We start from the raw sequence: 18,410 nt of genomic DNA on the forward strand, positions 1-18,410 counted from the left end.
AATTAAAAATGAAAGTGAGCAAAACATTAGAAATTGTGAGTCAAAAAATGAGAAAGCTGGTAAAACTCTTCACTTGTGCTCTTTATTTAATGTATTTATTTGAGAGCTTAGCGTGACTCTACTCGTATCTTGTTCCTGTGTATGTATTGATAACTCTGTCTGTATATTTCATGATTTAAAATGATGATTTAAAAAGACGTAGAAGAGAAAAAAAAGTTTGTTGACGCGATCACAGTTTCACTTCCTGGTGTGAGTTTACCCATGATGCTTTGCTGCAGCTCTATATATATATACCCCGTGTTGCAGCTGCCGCGCCGCAGACTCGCTTGTGTGTGGAGCGACGCAGTAAACAATTCCCTCACTCCTCTCTCCCGGAGAAAGTCGCTCTATAAAGACTTTGCAGCGACAAGGTTTCACCTTGACTTACGAATGGTGAACTTTTCTGTGGAGTTTTTACTCAATAGTAATTGTTTTAGTTGTCAAAAAGGAGCTAAAGACCCGTGTTTCCTCGAAGCTATCATGCTGAACACCGAGGAAAGGTAGGAGGATGCTCATTTTATTCTGGAAACATTGAAAACAGACGGTTGATATCTGGATGACAGTTGAAGTTGCTGTTTGTTTCAGCAGGTGTAGAGTTACCTGGTAAAGACTGAGAGACTTGTTGACATACTTTCTATTTGCTTCTTACAGTTTAGCTCTCAGCTGTAGATAACGAATGTTTGCAGACCACTTATTTTACTGTGTCTGCTTGTAGAGGTGGATGCTGCAGATACTTCGCCTAACATGGTACAGCAGACACTGATAATAAAAAAACGTAATCTTATAATGATTGTGCAAAGGAGTGAAGCTGACGCGCTGGGTGTGAAGGACTTTAGGTTACACAATAAGAAGGAAACCTGTCCCCCTTTAAGTATTTATTTTCTTCCGGGAACCTTTTCTGTGCTTTTTTTTTTTTTTTTTAATCTGGCTGAACCCACACCTTTTTTTTTTTTCACTACTGATGAATTTGTAAATTATTCTACCAAAAGTAAAAATCTGTGGTCTGTGGAATAACTACAAGTTGTCAATGCTAAGAGTTGCAAAAGCCTTAAAACTCAAAGGATATTTGCATTTATCTTCATCAGAGGAAAGTTGATTTAAGGATCTGGAGAAGCCGGCCAAGGTGTGGTTGGGAAATGGCTTTTCTGATTAATTGTTTGAAATAATTATCAATAATTAGGCTACTTGTTATCACTAAAGAAATTAATGAACGGCTTACAGGAGAGAAAAAACCTCACTAGAAAAAGTGCAATAATGAGAAAGTTGATGGAGAGAAAAGCTAACCTAAGACTGCTTTAATAATCATTTCAATCATCAAGAGAAATGTCCAAAGTCTTTTAACTTTCAGTTCTTTAATGTGTGAAGAGGTTTTTTAAATCATTGAACATGGAATTTTTAGCACACACAAACTGTATTATATGAAGGATGCCCTCTGCCAAGATATGTAGTGAAAACACTGACTCAATTAGCCGTTAATTAGAGTCTCTGGGACTTTGTGAGAGGCCTTTCATTAGCTAAAAATAAAAATACAGTATTAAATAGACATTATCATATGTAGCAGCCCCCCTTACAGTGTGCAAACAGAATCACATAATGACTTCTGCTGCAGCTGAGGTGTTTTATGTTGTACTAATGTTCCTCCTATTGCATCAACACAGGAGTCCTATGGGGAGATTTGGTGGCTCTGTCATATTAATATGTCTTGCATCAGGTGGTGTAGACCTAGAATAATATTGTTATGAGCACCTGCAATGATGCATTATCATTGGGTGTGTTTACTTTTGCTTTCAGTATTTGTAATCGGAGGCATATGCTTTGTTTTGGTCCTCTGTGGGTTCATCGTCTCAACACACAGAGAGAGGGGGAGAGCTCCGTTGCTGCAGTGTGCCAGAGCAGGGACTATATTACCTCTCTGACTGTTATGGCTCTGTCAGCTGAAGGCATCAACTGGCCTACATCAGCCTTCTTACATAAGCAACCCCTCCTCCCTTCCTGGTGCACTTCTCAAGCATCAATGAAAAGTGTTGGTGTGTGTGAGAGAGGAACACAGGAGTGAATTCAGTCAGAAACAGCTGGATTATCTGACCTGAGTGTCAGAAAACAAGGCCTCCCCTTTGACTGACTGTCAGACTGACCTCCTCAGTGATTGCCGGAAGATTGTGGATTAGAGTGCAGTTGAATCTATCTGGAATGAAACCAAAACGTTAACAATGCCAACAGTTTCAGCTGACATCCTGAGTTGTCACCTCAGCTATTAAAGGTGACTTCAGGTGAGCTTGCTGGCACATACAAGTCCTCAGAGGAACACATTGTACGGGTGCTGCATATTAAATCATATTTTAGTTGTCATCACACCCTGGCTGCCAAAGTCAATGTTTTCAAAACAGGTAACAGACATGCAGGCTCAAAGACGGTGTTTATAAGACGCTGAATAATGATGTGGCTGTTCTGTTGAGGCTCATCCCTCAGTTTGATGTCAGACTGTTATTTATCGTTCCCACAGGCTTACCAAACTGTGCCTGTCCCAACAAAGCCGAATTAAACCAACATGGGAGATGGATTGACAAACCAAACTCAGCCTGTACTTTTGAACACTTTCTTGTATTGTATTTCTAAGTCTTAAATATCTTTGAGGTTTTGTTAAGCAAGTGGTTTGTTGTCAAATTTGTCATGATCCTAAATTGTCCATGGTAAAAAGAGTGAAGTCTATCTGTATCTGAACATGGATTTTATGGGCACTTTTTCTTTAAGGTTCGTTTTTCTCTAAATATTTTTTATACCAAGACAACAGAGAGTGCTGATGTTTGTAGTTCTACTGATCAAGATGGAAATCACAACAGCTGTTGGATCGATTGGAAAGAAATATACCTCTTAGGATGATTTCTAAGAACTTTGGTGATGTCTTAAAACATGAATGTGTGACATTCACATCAGAAATCAAGTTTATCCTATGGATTAGGGTTAGGTACGAGTCCCGCTGGTTGTGTTGTTTTTTTTGTGTTGTTGTTGGAGCCTTGTTTACATGGACGGGAAAACCGACTCCTCCCATGGCTTCTAAAAGCTGTTATAGCAAAGGACTAGAGACAAAAAAACAAAAAAACGTGCTGCTTATTTGAATGTCATGTAAGCGTATTTAGATAATTGTAATTCTGTGTAAATTTATATGCATGTGAAGCTATGAGCTAACTAATTAGCCTGGTTGAGGGGGGGTTGGAGGTGTGTCGGGGGCTTCAGTATGGCGGAGGTGTCGCCAAACAGCAGTTTGTTTTGGTTTCATGCTTGTGCTCAAGGGCGACATCTACTGGATCAAAAAGTCACACATTCTACCTTAAACTCTTCATCTATAGATCCAACCTGAGGGTAAAATGTTGTCTTTCACTTTTTAATACTTTAGTTTCTGACACTACAAAACCAATGTGATCTCCATCAAATTTGGCAGAATTTCTTTTGCATCTAACAAAGTAAAAATAAAATTTGAACATATGCAAACATTGTAGTGGTGGGAATGTTAGCATGCATTTCTGTTAACTTGTATGTTTTAGGGTAAATAAATAAAAAAATATTTTAAAATTGATGAAAATAAACATCACACGACCATTTTAATTATTTCATATCATCTTTTTACATTTTTTTTTATATGCATGAATGATACCTGTAGAATAAACTGAAATCTTCAGGTGTTCTCCGTCTGATTGGTCGATCAGTTTGGCTTCATGTACTCTGCTGAGTCAATATTCAGCCTGAATACAAACTTCCAGGAAAAACCAAATGAGTGTTTGTAGAACATCCTGCATTGTACTAACACTGAATTGTAGACTGGTTTGGTTTTTTTGTTGTCCTCCGTGTATTTACAGTTTGATCCCAGGGGTTTTAAGAGGGGTCCAACACTAAGTGTTCAACGCACATGTCCCTTTCCTGTTTCTGTCTCGGCATCTTTTTCCGACCTGCTGCTCTGCCAAACTCCCAGAGGTCACGAGAGGTCTGTGGACTCTGCTGTTTATTTCCTGTATACAACAACCTGATGTCTACGTCTACAACTTAAATCGTTTCACATTTTTTTTTATAGAGGGTCTAATAAGCTTATTTCTGTTTACTACCTGGCTTTAAAGTGAGGCTTTTTCCCATTGCAAAGCCGATGATTATAGTGTTGGAAGGAGGTTTGTGTTTCAGTCTTCTTGGAGAGCCTACCACAGCTCTTCCTGTTTTGGATGAGTCGTGTGTTTCTTGGCGGTCGACCAAACCCTGCTACAGCAGCGAGGGCTCAACCCCGACCGCGCATCCCCCGAAACAATCCACCTGAATCAGTTCTCAAAACAACTCCCAACTAAGGAAGGGCAAACTGGAAGTGGAAGCGTCCATCCTTAGAAAGAATAAAAAAAACACATTTCTCTTGCGCTCACCGGTCCTTGCAGGATGAGACCATGACGCACTTGGCGTCTTTGACCCTCGTTGCATCACAGAGATGATTAAATCCTTGTCAGCATATTAATACAGCCCAGACTTGTCAGTGTGCTTGGTCTTCATGTCAGTGCTTGAGTCGGTCTCACCCATCAAGACAATCTTTTTTTAAAAATCCATAACCTACATTCTGTTTTAGCGCCACCTCATAACCTATTGGGAGGCTCTAAAGGTTGCAACTCTTGAGCTAAAATGGCATCATGGGACGAGGGAGGCTGCTTTGGAGTGTGTCTGAAATGTCAGAGGACAAGTGTTGCCTTTCAAAACAAGCTGGCATTTGGTCAAGGACAGGCTCTTATGTCAGCCTCTGAAAGGGAAGATGGAAAAAGAGAAGCAGGTCTTGACATCTTGGCGAGTGTGTTTATCGCTTCCTCCATCTGCGTCCTACCTGTTGTCCCCGATACGGTCTCTATCGAGCTTGTTTATCAGGGATAAATCAACAGAAGTTCTTGGCTCTCAGACTGTTTTAATGAGGCTGGCCAGCATTCCTCACTCTTTCGAAGCTTTACCAGCCTGAGAGGGGATTCTTAAAGAGTTAAAATTGAACTTATTCCTGCTGAACACTGGCTCTATAGATGTTCTCCTCTCCTCTTACATCAGTATTTAGGTTATTAAGCATCTTTCCCCGCTGTTTTTTCTGTAAGTGAGAAGTGGAATCGATGCCTATAATTCACGCAATTCCTTTTCTTATTTTTTCAATCGTTTTTCATTAGTTTATCCAATCGTTTGCATTTTTTATTGGTTAACCGCTCAAAAGTTTAGCTGAAATGATACGGCACCTGTAATAATAAAGTTTCATATTATTGTGATACGGAGAGGAGTCAATTTTCTGTATAGTTATTAATTAAATCCCAGATTTATACTGTAACTAAGCATAATTTATTATGATGCTTGTTGCTTTTTAGGGCCATACCTATCAAATATAGTCATTATCAATTCATCTGCAGATTATTTTCTTGATTAATCAATCAACTGTCTGATCTATAAAACATCAGAAACTCTGAAAAAAGTGCCACTGAACCTGAACTCTGATACAACGATGCACGAATTGTGCAATGGGACACATTGGCTAATGACATCAGATCATGCCGCATTATTTGCTGATGTCTTCCAACAGGGTGGATACCAACGTCTCCCTTTGTGGAACCAGCAGGCTTCAAGACTGACTAATGTTAGTATTGTTATAATGCTAGTAATATAAAGCTAGTAATGTTATTAAGCAGCTTTACTGTTTAATAACGAGTAAAGGATCTGAATATTTCTGCTTCCAATGCAGTAAGTAAAGCAGTAAGATAAGCTCCAGGTGTGGGTCACTTAAACAACAAAAACAAGAATGTAACATAGAGTGAAAGATAAGACAGAGAAGCTCAGAGAATGTTGTTTATCGGGAGCAGCAAAAACGTCCTTCTCCCTGATGAGACAGGGAAAGGGTGTGTGCAGTTGCTGCTGGGACATGAACAGACATAATGAGCTTTGTTTTCCATTGCACACCCTCTTGGCTAGCGACGCAGATCAGGTTGTCCAGGCTACCTGTCGGCTCTGCAAAGGAGCACGCATGACTGTGTGATACGCCCAATACAAAGTCACAAACAGGTCTATCACGCTGGCTCAGCTTCAGATTGTAGGTTGTTGTGAGGTGTCGGGTTTCAGTAAAGGTGTACAAGTAATTCAGGGAACAAACTGAGGGAAGCTGTTGAGGTTATGTACTCATGTAAAAGCCCCAAATCTTTCATTAGAGCAATCCCAAAGCACTCATGTACGGGCCCGTCCGGGATCGTCGGTCGGCTGCCATCATGTCTGGTCTGAGATGCATGACTGTAACTCAAAACGTTTAAGATGTGTGTTCCCGAAAGCCTTCCAAGCTATTTGCAGAGGTGTTTACAGATCATGTGCTTGTTTATGATGCATGCCTTGCACCTCATGCACGACCCGTCAGGGGCTCTCTGAATGCTGTCGCAGCAGGATCGTTGTAAACAAACAGCCCTGTGATGGACTTTCAGCAGATTCAATTGAATTAAACTTTATTTAATTCCAGCATTTTTTTAACACAGCGTACACATCATCTCTCTTTCTTTGTTCTTTATATAACATGATGTGAGTTTGTTTGGATATGCTCAACCAGTTTCTTCCTCTGAAGGTGGTGGTTGTTGTTGCACTGGTTCTTAATCTTTGCTAATAACACAAAAATGCTAATTGAATTGAAAGTATGGCTGCATAGCGAAGATCAAAGCTGAGAGTTTTGCCTCATGTGTTTCAGTTTCACTTCAGCGTATCACAGTTAAAGTTGCCCCGAGGCTTATTCCTGTAAACAAAAATCGTTGTTTACAATTATTATTTCATGCATCATGCTTTCTGTATAACAAACAAATCGAGTGCAGTATGCCCATATTATACATTTGCAAAGCCAATTCCTTAAATTAAACTGTGCACTGTTTAATTCCAGTTAAACTCGTCTTCTTAGTGCGTTGCTGTATTGATATGTTATTGATCAGTTCTTATTTGCATGCTTGATACATCAAAATAAATCAAGTGCATTGCCACAAAGCACATCTGGCAGTTTTAACCTCCCAGGTTTCATTTCTTTAGTGATTAAAAATGTCCTGCTGCAGCTGCAACAGGCTTTTACCTCTCATAGCCAAACCGTTTCCTGCTCTAGCTGTTTTTATAGAGTTCAATGGAGGAAAATGAGCCTGGATAGGTCACTTCAGTGACTCTTTAAACAATGGATCGCCTACTAAATAGCTTAAGCAGCAGCCAACACCAACACTGTCCAAACAGTTTAGTTTGACAAGCTTGGCAGCGGGCATTTCAGGAAATCACAGTACAGTCACTTTACATTAGAGTCCTCTTTACTTCATACAACAGCAAGGAGTGAAAAACGTATCTCATAGCTGTTATGATGTCTCCCAGGTAGTTGCTGCAGATTGTGAGTTTTTGTTTCAGAGGAAAAAAAGAGCTTACAAACAATCATTTTATTCAAGTCATATTGTTCTTTTAAAGATTATTTGACTTTAAAACTGTACTAAAGAGAGAGCACCCAGTAAGTAACTTTTTTTTCTGTTCCTTCCCCCTCCAGTTCCTGGTTAGCGGGGTCTCGGCTGACCTGCTCCATCCCTCAGTCTCCGGGGCCTCTGTGGTGCTCCTGATGCCCCTCACCCACTACTGAAGATCCCGGGTGGGCGAGGGACGGTCAGGGATCACTCTCTTGGCGTGCTTCTACACAAGGTGAGGGACATTTTTACATCCCCAAAATGACATTCCCACCATATTATAACCCATTCTACATGAAGTGCTGGCTTCGTGTGGGAAAGTGAATACAGCTCACAGTCGTGTGGATGGTCATGCAAATATTATGCAAAAAGTCTGCCTGAACTCCTCTAAATGTGTCCTGTTTATCTTTTAAACAGGGACTTTCACATGTTATTAAAATAGATAATATCCCTGATTTGTATTTTGAAAGATTTCATTTTGAGATAAAGGTGAATTTGATGACACCTTAATGGTTCTAAAGATTTGATACAGGTTAAAAAAAAAGCCTATATGTGTTGTTCTGATGTCTTGTGCGCACTAAAGGTAATAATTGTGTTAAGTGCTTCGCTCTGACTCTCCCTTTGAGTTCATTTTATAAAGCTTAAAAACCCTTTAATCCGTTTTGTGTTCTCATCCTGTGCACCTGCTTTGGATTTGATGCATGAATTCATTCATTAATTCACTACACTTCCTCATTTAAATATAACATAACAAGTTAGTTTATTCCTGCAGCGCTTCAAGAACGCCTGACAGAACATCTCAAAATACAATAATACAGTTGATAGAATGATTTTATGTTATTATCTGTGGTGTGTCGGTGTGTGCACACACTGAGTGCTGTGTGTGTGTGTGTCTGTGGACATGTGCACGTGTGCCAAGTTGTACCCCGGACATGTGACTGACTGTCCCCAGGGATTAGAGATTTAGGATCAGACAGATCAGTCCTAAATGTCATATTGACGTCCTCATCTGTCCTCAGCGTCTGAGTAACATAACTGCTTCATCTCACGGGGATGGACAAAGTCTGGCATACATTCACACTGACTTATAGAAACAGAGTAAAGTTTGATTCTTCTCGTCTGCTTCAGTAGTAGCACACGTTTCTTTTAGATCAAGTGAATGCAGACATTTAGCATCCTCCGTATCCTCCTGATAATTAGAAAACGATAAATGCATGAAGTGCTGCAGGGAGCCAAATGAAGCTGCAAACAAAGAGGCTACACATTTATAACGCGGCCATCACAGCTGTTGACACAGAACTCGTGCTAAGCTGTCACATGCCCTTAGCACGCAATCATATGCTTGACAAATATCTGAAGAGAGACATTACAGTAAGTCAATAAAGACAGAGGCAGACATCATCCTCAGTGCTTCTACTTCTCCTCCAAGATGCTCAGATGACTGTAACCACTTCCTCTTTGACTCATTTCACTTCTGCAAAAAGCTTGCAGTTGTTGCCTTTAATTTTTAAAAGGGCCCGGTGCTGCAGTGGGTTACAAGAAGAATGGAAATGCAATAAAGTTTTAACATGTTAACACTTTAAAGTCGGACGACTTGCTCTTCAAACACTCAACAATTAGTCCTAAATCTTTATATTGTTTTCTGAGGATGGAGAAGTGACACATCTTTTATTAATAGTTAAAACTCTTCCAGCCCTGTTTTGACATCTTCCAAAGGGAACACAGACGGAATTCAATTTCAGCCTTAACGAGCTTTTGAAAAGGATCAACTAATAAAATTGCATCAGCAACCGTGTCATGTCACTGCAGCGTGAATTTGTCGCTCTATGAACTAAACAGTAGCTCCTTTCTGTCCCCTCTGCTTTAATTCAGGATGAAAAGTTAACAGTGACGCAGGGCGCTCCAGGGAGTGGAAACCCCTCTCTTCTCCGCTTCCACTACCAGCTAAGTGAGCGCCGCTCGGCCTTCTGGGATACAGCTCTATCAGGAGACAGCCTTTTCCTGGAGATCCCCACTGGCTCACTCATGGAGGGAAGCAAGGAAGGGTAAGACCCTTTCCTTTTTTTTGTTTTAAAACATTTGTCCTGACACTAAATGGTAAATAGACTACTTATCTGTACAATATGCTGCTGTGAGTTTACAGTGAAGTCTCACTAAGGGAGATTTTAAAATGTGTTTTGAATGGGGTTGCAACAATACCAGAATTTTTAAATATATTTTGGACCTCTTTGCCTTTTATTAGAAAGGACAGCTGAAAGGAGACCGTAAACGTTGGGAGGAGAAAGAGTGGGGGATGATATGCAGCAAGGTCGGATTCAAACCCACGGCCACTATGATGAGGACTATAGCCTCTGTACATGGGGTGCGCCATAAGCACTAGGCTATCGGCAACCCACAATACCAGAATTTTAAACTTCGATACGATAGTAAAACTCGAATGGTATCGATACCCTTTGATTTTGAGCAACAAAAATATAAATCTTAGGTATCAAATTTTGGGTTATTTCCTGTCTTAACTACCGAAAACTGGGAAAAACTGAGATTGTATCGGTTTAAAACATGTCGTATTGAAGTATTGGCTAATTTTGATGACCTCAGTCTTGAGAACTGAACACTCTGCTGCTCTGTTTCCAGAGAACATGGGAGATTTATTAAATGGGTTAAGCCCTGTCTTAAGTTCCTCTTACTACCAGAAATAACTCCTCCTGAGAAACAGTGAAAGTGTGCATAACAAATTGGCCTATACTGTACACCTGAGGCTGCTTTTATTTAATCTGTGCGTGCTAAATCAAAATGGATACTGATAAGTTTCTGTTTTATTGCCTGCCGTTGTGTCTATAATCGATGTCATGCCACAGTAACCTCGCCTGCTGCGGGCACAAAGCCCACACCGTCGTATGGGCAGCCGGCGCTGCAGCTGCCACTGCATTATTATGTAAAGTTGCAGCTCTTATGTAAAAAGAAAAAATTGTGCGTCATCACCTCTCCCTGTTCAGTGGCTGACTCTCTCTCTCTCTCTCTCTCTCTCTCACTCTCTCTCTCTCTCTCTCTCTCGCTCTGTTCTGTCTTCCTCAGGCTAACGGCTCTGCTCGAGTTTGCAGAGGAGAAGCTCAAAGTTAACTACGTGTTCCTGTGGTTCCATAAAAACAGAGAGGATCGATGTAAGTTCTTCTTTTTAAGTCATAAAAATACACCTTGGTATCTCTTTTCTCACAACCTTTTTTTATACTGATTTCATAACACATTTCATTGTGCACCCGATCAATAGTACAGATTTATTTCTGAGTGTTTTCACGGCTGGATGAAGCAGCCATGTGGCCCCGGGGCCAAACTTTGTTGTTGGGTTCATGTTGAGTGAACAGGCCGCTGCATGTGTTTAAGCACAAACACTGGAAGCGGCAGTTAACAACTAAATAAAGTTTGCAAATTTTAACGCCTTACCAACACCTTGCAGCCTCACTACTCGACATGTTGACATCTAATCTCTGTACAAATGCAGAGAGAGAGTCTATTCCTAAAAATACAGACTGTGTCTGCCTCCTGGACCCCGGCTGGAAGACGATTCCAGAGGAGAGGAGCCCGATAACTGAAGGCTTTACCTCCCATAGTACACTTAGAGACTGTAGGTACCACTAGTAGGCCCGCATTCTGGGACCGTAATGTTCTCGAGGGGCAGTACGGTATGGAGCTTTGTAAGTGAGAAGAAGGATCTTGAATTCTATTCTAGACTGTATAGGGAGCCAGTGCAGAGAAGCCAACACAGGAGTAATGTGGTCCCTTTTCCTAGTTCTAGTCAGTACACGAGCTGAAGCTTTCTGGACTAGTTGAAGAGTCTTTAGAGATTTACCAGAGCACCCTGACAAAAGAGAGTTACAATAATCCAATCTGGAGGTAACAAATGCATGAACTAGTTTTTCTGCGTCATTTTGCGACAGGATATTCCTGATCTTAGATATATTACGAAGGTGAAAATAGGCTGTTCTTGAAATTTGCCTGATGTGAGAGCTAAAGGACATATCTTGATCAAATAGAACTCCTAGATTCCTAACAGTGGTGCTAGATGCCAGGCTGATGTTACTACGGACAGTCAAATCACTAGAAAATGTCTCTGAGCTTTTTAGGACCTAGCACAATAACTTCAGTCTTGTCTGAGTTAAGTAGCAAAACATTTCTGGTCATCCAGGTCCTAACGTCCTTAAGGCACGTTTCTAGTTTACATAACTGACTGGTGCCATCGGGCTTCATTGATACATAAAGCTGAGTATCATCTGCATAACAATGAAACTGTATGGAGTGTTTCCTCATAATATTTCCCAGAGGAAGCATATATAATGTAAAGAGAATTGGTCCAAACACTGAACCTTGTGGCACTCCATGGCTAACTTTGGTGTGCATAGAGGACTTATCATTAACATGTACAAACTGAGATCGGTCTGATAAGTAGGATTCAAACCAACTTAAAGCAGTCCCTGTAATTCCAATTAAATGTTCTAGTCTGTGTAACAGGATCTGATGGTCAATTGTGTCAAAAGCAGCACTAAGATCTAACAAGACGAGCACAGAGAGAAGTCCCCTGTCTGAAGTTAGAAGTAGATCGTTTGTAACTTTAACTAGTGCAACTATGAGTCTCCTTGGTTTTTTGAACACCATGAAATAAAGTTTGGAAAAGCTTTGCTGGTGAATAAAGAAATGCTCTTGCGAAACTTTGCCACATTCAACTCTAGTGCCACGTGAGAATCAAATCAGGAAACGAGAAACCACTCAAGAATCGGAAAAACCCTGAGTCTGAATCTGTGTATCCCACCACTTGTGGAAAAGTAATATTTCTCTTTTATAGTTCTCTTTTTGAACTTGAGCTCTTACAGAGAGACAGGCTAGCAGTTTCCCTTCGCTTTCAGTCTTTATGCTAAGCTAAGCTAACATCCGGGTTATCTCTCTGTAGTTCTTTGCACAAATTTGAGATCCACCCTAAGCTTGACGTAAATGTGTTTCAAACTGATGCTTTGAGTGTTCATGCAGGGCATAGCTTAGATTATTTTTAACTTTATTAAGCAAATAAATAAGACGTATTAGCATGCAGTTATCATTCAGGTTCCTGCAGCACATCCTCTGACACCTCTGTCTCGTTTCCTCCTCAGTGTGCATCATCAAGACGTTCCACTACATGGGCTTCGAGATGGTGAAGCCGGGAAACTCCATGGTACCTGCCCGGTCCGATCTGGCCTTCATGGTTTACTCTCTGGACAACAGCAGCTCAGACGAGGAGTAACTGCCACACGGCCTCCTGACACCTCCCTCTCCCACCCTGACCCTCCCCCCCCTTTCCTTTCCCATCCCTCCACCTCCAATAGACACACACCTTCTGCCTCGAGTCTCGCTCTGACAAAACCCCAAACCTCTCCCCTCAGAAATCCCCTCATCAACCACTGGGAAGGTGTCACCTTTTTTTAAATCTTTTTTTTTTAAACAGACTTGTGATTTAAGAGGGAGATTTGAAGCGGTTGGATTTCCATATGATGCAGACACCCCCTCCTCCCACCTTTTCTCATCCCCGGAGGATAACTGCAGATGGGAAGCGGCGTAGCTTGAACTAAGTCACCACATGCATCTTGTTTTATTTTTTTGTTCCTGCTTACTGATTTGTCTCGTTGCTACATTCTTTGTTTGTGCTGCCATCGACAAGACAAACAAACAGGAAGCATATCTCTTCTCCGACAGCTTCAAACTTTTTTCAGAAGAGACTTTGGTCTGTAAAAACATGCACGCGGTGCTGGTAGGGCTAAAAAAAAAAAAAAACTAAAAAAACTTTATGGGTTGGGTTCGGTCAAAATAATGTCTTGCTTCATGATATAGATAACGGGTGAAAACCTGATGTTTCATTTAAGCTCATCTAAACGTGTCTTTGCAGTCCTTCCTGATGTACGTTTAGGCATCATTCCAGCACATGTCAAACACTCTGCTGTTTTTGTTTTGCTCTTATCTGCCCAAAATACCCATATCTAGTCTCTCCACTTGTGTCACAGCTTCAAAAAAAAAAGCAGGATGTTTGTTGAATGTCTCAACAAGGAAGCTGCCAACATGCTGAGGCAAATCCCTCCTCTTCCTTCTCCGAGTAAGAATCATGTCAAGTCAAGCTGAAGATGGGAGTCACTGACGAGCTGGAAAAGGAGGATGGCCGCGTTTGTTTTTCCATTTTATTTTGCCCATCGCATACAGTAACGAATGCTTAGAGTGAATATTTTTTTTAAGAAACATAAGCTGCATAATTGTTGGTGTAAGATGATCGGGTTGGAAGAGGAACTCAACTTGTTGTTTCTTTGCATTAAAGTGTAAAAAATGATGTTTGAATCTAGTGAAGCTTTAGCCCAACTTTGGACCTTTCATGTATCAAATTCAAACCAAGCTAAGGATCTTTTTATGCAAAAAATAAACAACTACAGTAATGATAGCTGAGAGCCTTTGAAGGTTGTTAAACAGCATTAAAGATTGTTCTGAGGGTGTGTGTTAGCATCTTGTGTGCCTCTTAACTATTGGGTTAAGAAAATGATTTAGTCGCTTGCATAATGAGCCTGATTTCAACCTCTCTGTCTCTTACTGGCTATATTCAGGTGGTTTGATATGACAGTGTCCTTGCTTGTCCCCTAAAAGTATTAGGGAATGTGTTATTTTTAATGAAAATAATAAATAAAACTATCCAAGATCTACAGCAGTGGTTCTCAACTGGTGGGTCGGGACCTGTTTTCAGTGGGTCGTGAACATGTGACTGGAAAAGAAAAAGTCTCCAAAAGTCTTTGAAGCGCTCTTTAAACATGCTGGTTTTGTTCCTTCTCTTTATTCCATCACATGTTTTGCACCATCTGAGGTCCAGACTGCACATTTTCTCATTCTATGAATCTGATTGGTTGAAAAAAATATCAGAAATTTGGATCGCGATTTAAATGAAGGAGTTGGTGGTGGGTCCTTAGGCTAGGCTAGTTGAGAACTACTGCTCTACAGTATGTAGGGAAATATATCCCTTTCTATTGAGCAGTTTTATTCAGCTCTGTATTGTAGATAAATGAAATTTGCAGCTGCTGTCTTGATTTTGAAAAAAGCAGCACAATTTGAGAGGGGGGGAGAATCTGGATTTGAAACGGTCAATTTATTTTATTCAGATATAAATCAGCCCCCAAACAGTGCAAACTTCTGTTTAACAACCTTCTGGGTTTTTCCAAAGATCACTGAAACACCCTGTGACTGGAATAATGGTTACACACAAGAGGCACAAACTGGGCTTTGTGAGGCTTCATTCAGCCCCATAGAGTCATCAGTTTGATTCCCCAACATCAGCTGAAAGCTTGATTAAAATCGGGGGCTTTTTGTGCCTAAAGAGGAGGGTGCAATGTTCATAATCTTTTTATTTTTTACTCCTAAGTCTTATTGAAGAATGTCTCACAGTTTCCATATTTCACCCCATGCTGATTCAGACCCTAATGTGAGGAAACTCGACAGAGGGGTACAACAACAAACAGCAGCACTTCAGGTTATTGCCATATATGCAAAACACAGGAGGAATCTTATGCAGGTTTTACTTTTGGTTTTGTTGTTTTTAGCACTCTATACCCAAAACGCCAAAGAATCCATGTCTGTAAAAAACGATTGATTTTAAGTCCTTTTTTGGAATTCAGCTGATTGAATCCCTAGTTTGGTATGTAAAGCAATATAAACCTACATTCCCCATGCCAGCCGTACTACCTGTTGCACCTCAGACTAACGTGATAGTCGACTGTTCCATGTTGGTGTTGGGATGGGGTGGGGGCCGCCTTCTTCTTCTTGTTCTTCTTCTGCATGTGTTCAGAACATACGAGTCTTCATTGCTACTGATTAAGCCCTGACTATAAGCTGTTAGGAAATGTCAATATATGAATTTTTTCTCAGAGGTCTATTTTTATGTATGTATATTTCTCTAATGTTTACTGTGATAGTTTTAGGGATCTATTTTTCGTTCTCAGTGACGATAGTGTTAGCGAACATTCAATGACAATCCACTCTTGTATACTTTGGAAAATTTTGTCTGGGGGGGTAAACAATAAAACTTGTTATCTAAACAGATTGTTTCTGTTTGTTTTTCGTTTTTTGACAGATTTGGGTTCAGGGGATGCATGTGTGTCTCTGTCACATGTTTTTATTATTATTATTGTTATCACATTAAACATCCAAAGGGAACCGCACATGGCTGGGCAAAAGTTGGAAAACTGAGAAACCAAACTGTTGGCCTTGAAATAACTACGATTATACAAGCAGACTGCCATGGCGGCCCTGATTAAGATTGACAGGAGATAAGAAAAATTTAAATAGAGAAGCGCTATGAGTCTGATCATTTAGGAAATGGAAGTGTGTTTCTTTTTTTTAAGGAACAGTAGTTGTGATGAGTTGTGTTTCAGCCAATCGCTGACTCAGCGGCTAATCGCCGACCAGCTCAGCTCACAGCACAGAACAGCTCACCTTGGCCTCACGCCGGGGACCGACTGAAGCCTCCACAGTCAGTTGATCTAGAGATCTATTTTCAGTGTTCAGGCCAGAATGGACTCAGCTGGGCTATATCTGCGTCTCTAATACACCCCCAGCCTCCTTTGGTTTTTTTTCCCTCTTAAAGGAGAAGGAGCCGTCAGAGGTCAGAGCGCTGACCTGCAGTTTGTTGTCTTCAGGTTCAAAGCAACACAACGCTGCTCCAGAGAGTTAACTGAAACAGCCCATCTGACCTGTGGCTCCATTCCCTACTCTCTTACTCTTTTTATGACTCAATCCACTGTCCTATCTCTGAAAAAAGTGTGTTCATTTTCTGTTTTGTTGTTTTCTTTTATTTTTTGCAAGCAGTTTTTTTTCTCTAAAGACTGATGCACACCTGCAGTTTCTTGTGGGTAGGTGCCTAAGAGCTAAATATCCATAGGCTAGAGAAGAGAGCCCTCCACCACACATTGCATTTGTCATGTCATTTGTATTCTAATTGTGTTTCCTTTATATTGTTTAATTGTTTCTGTTTTATTTTTTAAAGTGTGTTTCATCCATTTTTATTGGGTGATATTTTGTTCAGGGCTCCTACTTCCTCGACCTCCAGAAGAAGAAGAAGAAGAAGAAGAAGTGATGACACAACAGTGAAAAATCTGAAGTTAGGAATTCGAGCTGTGTCACTAATCTGCTGGACTGAAAGTCAAGAGTCAGAGAGTCCCCTCCTGGCCTTAATCTTACACTAATGTTACATAAACTCACCTCAGATTGAGGCTGATTACGACATGATCTGCACTCACAGCACGATATTTCTCAGAACCTGCCCATCTCTGTCCTGCCATCTCAGTGTCCGGTGAGCAGAGTTAAAACCAGCCAGTCAATGGCTAATCCGCTCTTAAGAGACTTACACTGCAGCAGCCTGAGGATCAGCGCTCCAATGGAAACCTACTTTTCTCTGATTCTGCTATTATCTCATCATGTCCTCACTAAACTAACACATAATCCATTATGTAGCCGTTCTGGAGCTTTCCACCACGCTACATGATCTTAAGTAGAACTTGGAGATGTTCTCATTTCTCATTTAGGAGCACTTAAAAATACCTGTTGTCCACGCCTGCTTACACGGGACATTCAGAGTTCATTCTTGACCTCGGAAGCAGCATTTAAAAAGATAATCTCACATTATGCGATAACTTTCAGGAGCTTTCATGCTTATTACATGGTCTCTATCAGGAGATTGAGTTTGACACTGAGGATTTTTGCTGCTTTTAAGGATTTTTTTTTGTCCAAAATTAAATTCTAGATTGAAAGTTTGTCCTTGTCTTTAAAATGACAGTAGTCAAAATAGTCTGACACAAGGTCTCTTTGGCAGCTGTTCTGGAGCTTCTGGTCAAACCGCCTTGTATCAAACTTATTCTCTATTTTCATTACTAAAGGGCAGCTCCAGCTGCTGATAACAAACACTACATACAAACAAATGATGAAAAGCTCCACACCAGCTACTAAATGTATCTAGTAGTGGAAATGTTATTGTGTTAATATCAGATCGTGGACATGGGTTATTTTAAGTATGTTTTAGAGGTCTCTAAGGGGTTCAAATTAATGGAAACTTGGAAGTCCTTCACTAAGGGGCACAAAAGCACCGGAACAACTGCTCAATGTACCTCATGGTGGAACAGTGTAGCATCAGCTATAAGAGCTTTTTTAAATTCCTGCAGAACCTTCCTGCCTTCCACCTTCCTTAATATGAAAAAAATCTGTTGGATCGTTACTTACCTAAAGCTTGAAGGACCATTACTGTATGTAAGATGTCTACTGAATTGAATCATAAAATGACCTCACTCTATCATCAGACATTAAGGAAACATGCCATGATAAAGTTCTGGCTTCTCTGACAACAGTGCAGCAATCAGTATGTCCTCTTCCTACGTTTGATTCCAGTTCAGAATGGTTTGTTTCTGTTTTGACCAGAGCAGGTAGACAGTTTTAATGCACCCCCACACTGCCGTTTTCAACGGCCCTTGGTTTGCCAGGCAAACAGCAAACAGGTGTTGCAGCGATGAACTTACTAGTTCAGATAGAACTGATTCTACCTGACCTACAAAGCCTCGCTATTTTTTAAATAAGATCCACCACCATAAACGTGGTCAAACTAGGATAAATATTGGAGATGCTTTTTAAAAAAATTGAGAAAAGGCTACTGTAGAAAGCAAAAAGGTTTCAAGACCAATGCAGAGCCGGCTAAACACTGAAGATTCAGTGTCCGCGATTTGGCAACCTGTGTGCACATCGACTGCAACACCCTCTTTAAACACTAGGTGTCAGAGTTACATATTGCGCCTTTAAAATTGAAAACAGCCAACATTGATAGTGTTTTGGGATTTAAACTTTAACCGCTTATAATTATAAGAATGTTTTGAAGTCTTACTCTTGGTC

At 40.6% G+C, this 18,410-nt stretch overlaps 1 protein-coding gene across 1 annotated transcript; it reads left to right on the forward strand.

Annotated features, from left to right (window-relative positions):
• Nucleotides 1-312: 312 nt before the first annotated feature.
• On the forward strand, nt 313-15,578 carry oaz2a (ornithine decarboxylase antizyme 2a). Its single transcript, XM_061035951.1, is given in 6 exon segments — nt 313-539; nt 7,574-7,640; nt 7,642-7,722; nt 9,360-9,532; nt 10,563-10,648; nt 12,626-15,578. Coding segments are annotated over 6 exon segments (648 nt in total). The 5' UTR covers nt 313-429; the 3' UTR covers nt 12,757-15,578.
• Nucleotides 15,579-18,410: the final 2,832 nt, after the last annotated feature.

Source organism: Labrus mixtus, chromosome 4 (assembly GCF_963584025.1).
Source record: "Labrus mixtus chromosome 4, fLabMix1.1, whole genome shotgun sequence".
NCBI classification, from domain to species: Eukaryota; Metazoa; Chordata; class Actinopteri; order Labriformes; family Labridae; genus Labrus; species Labrus mixtus.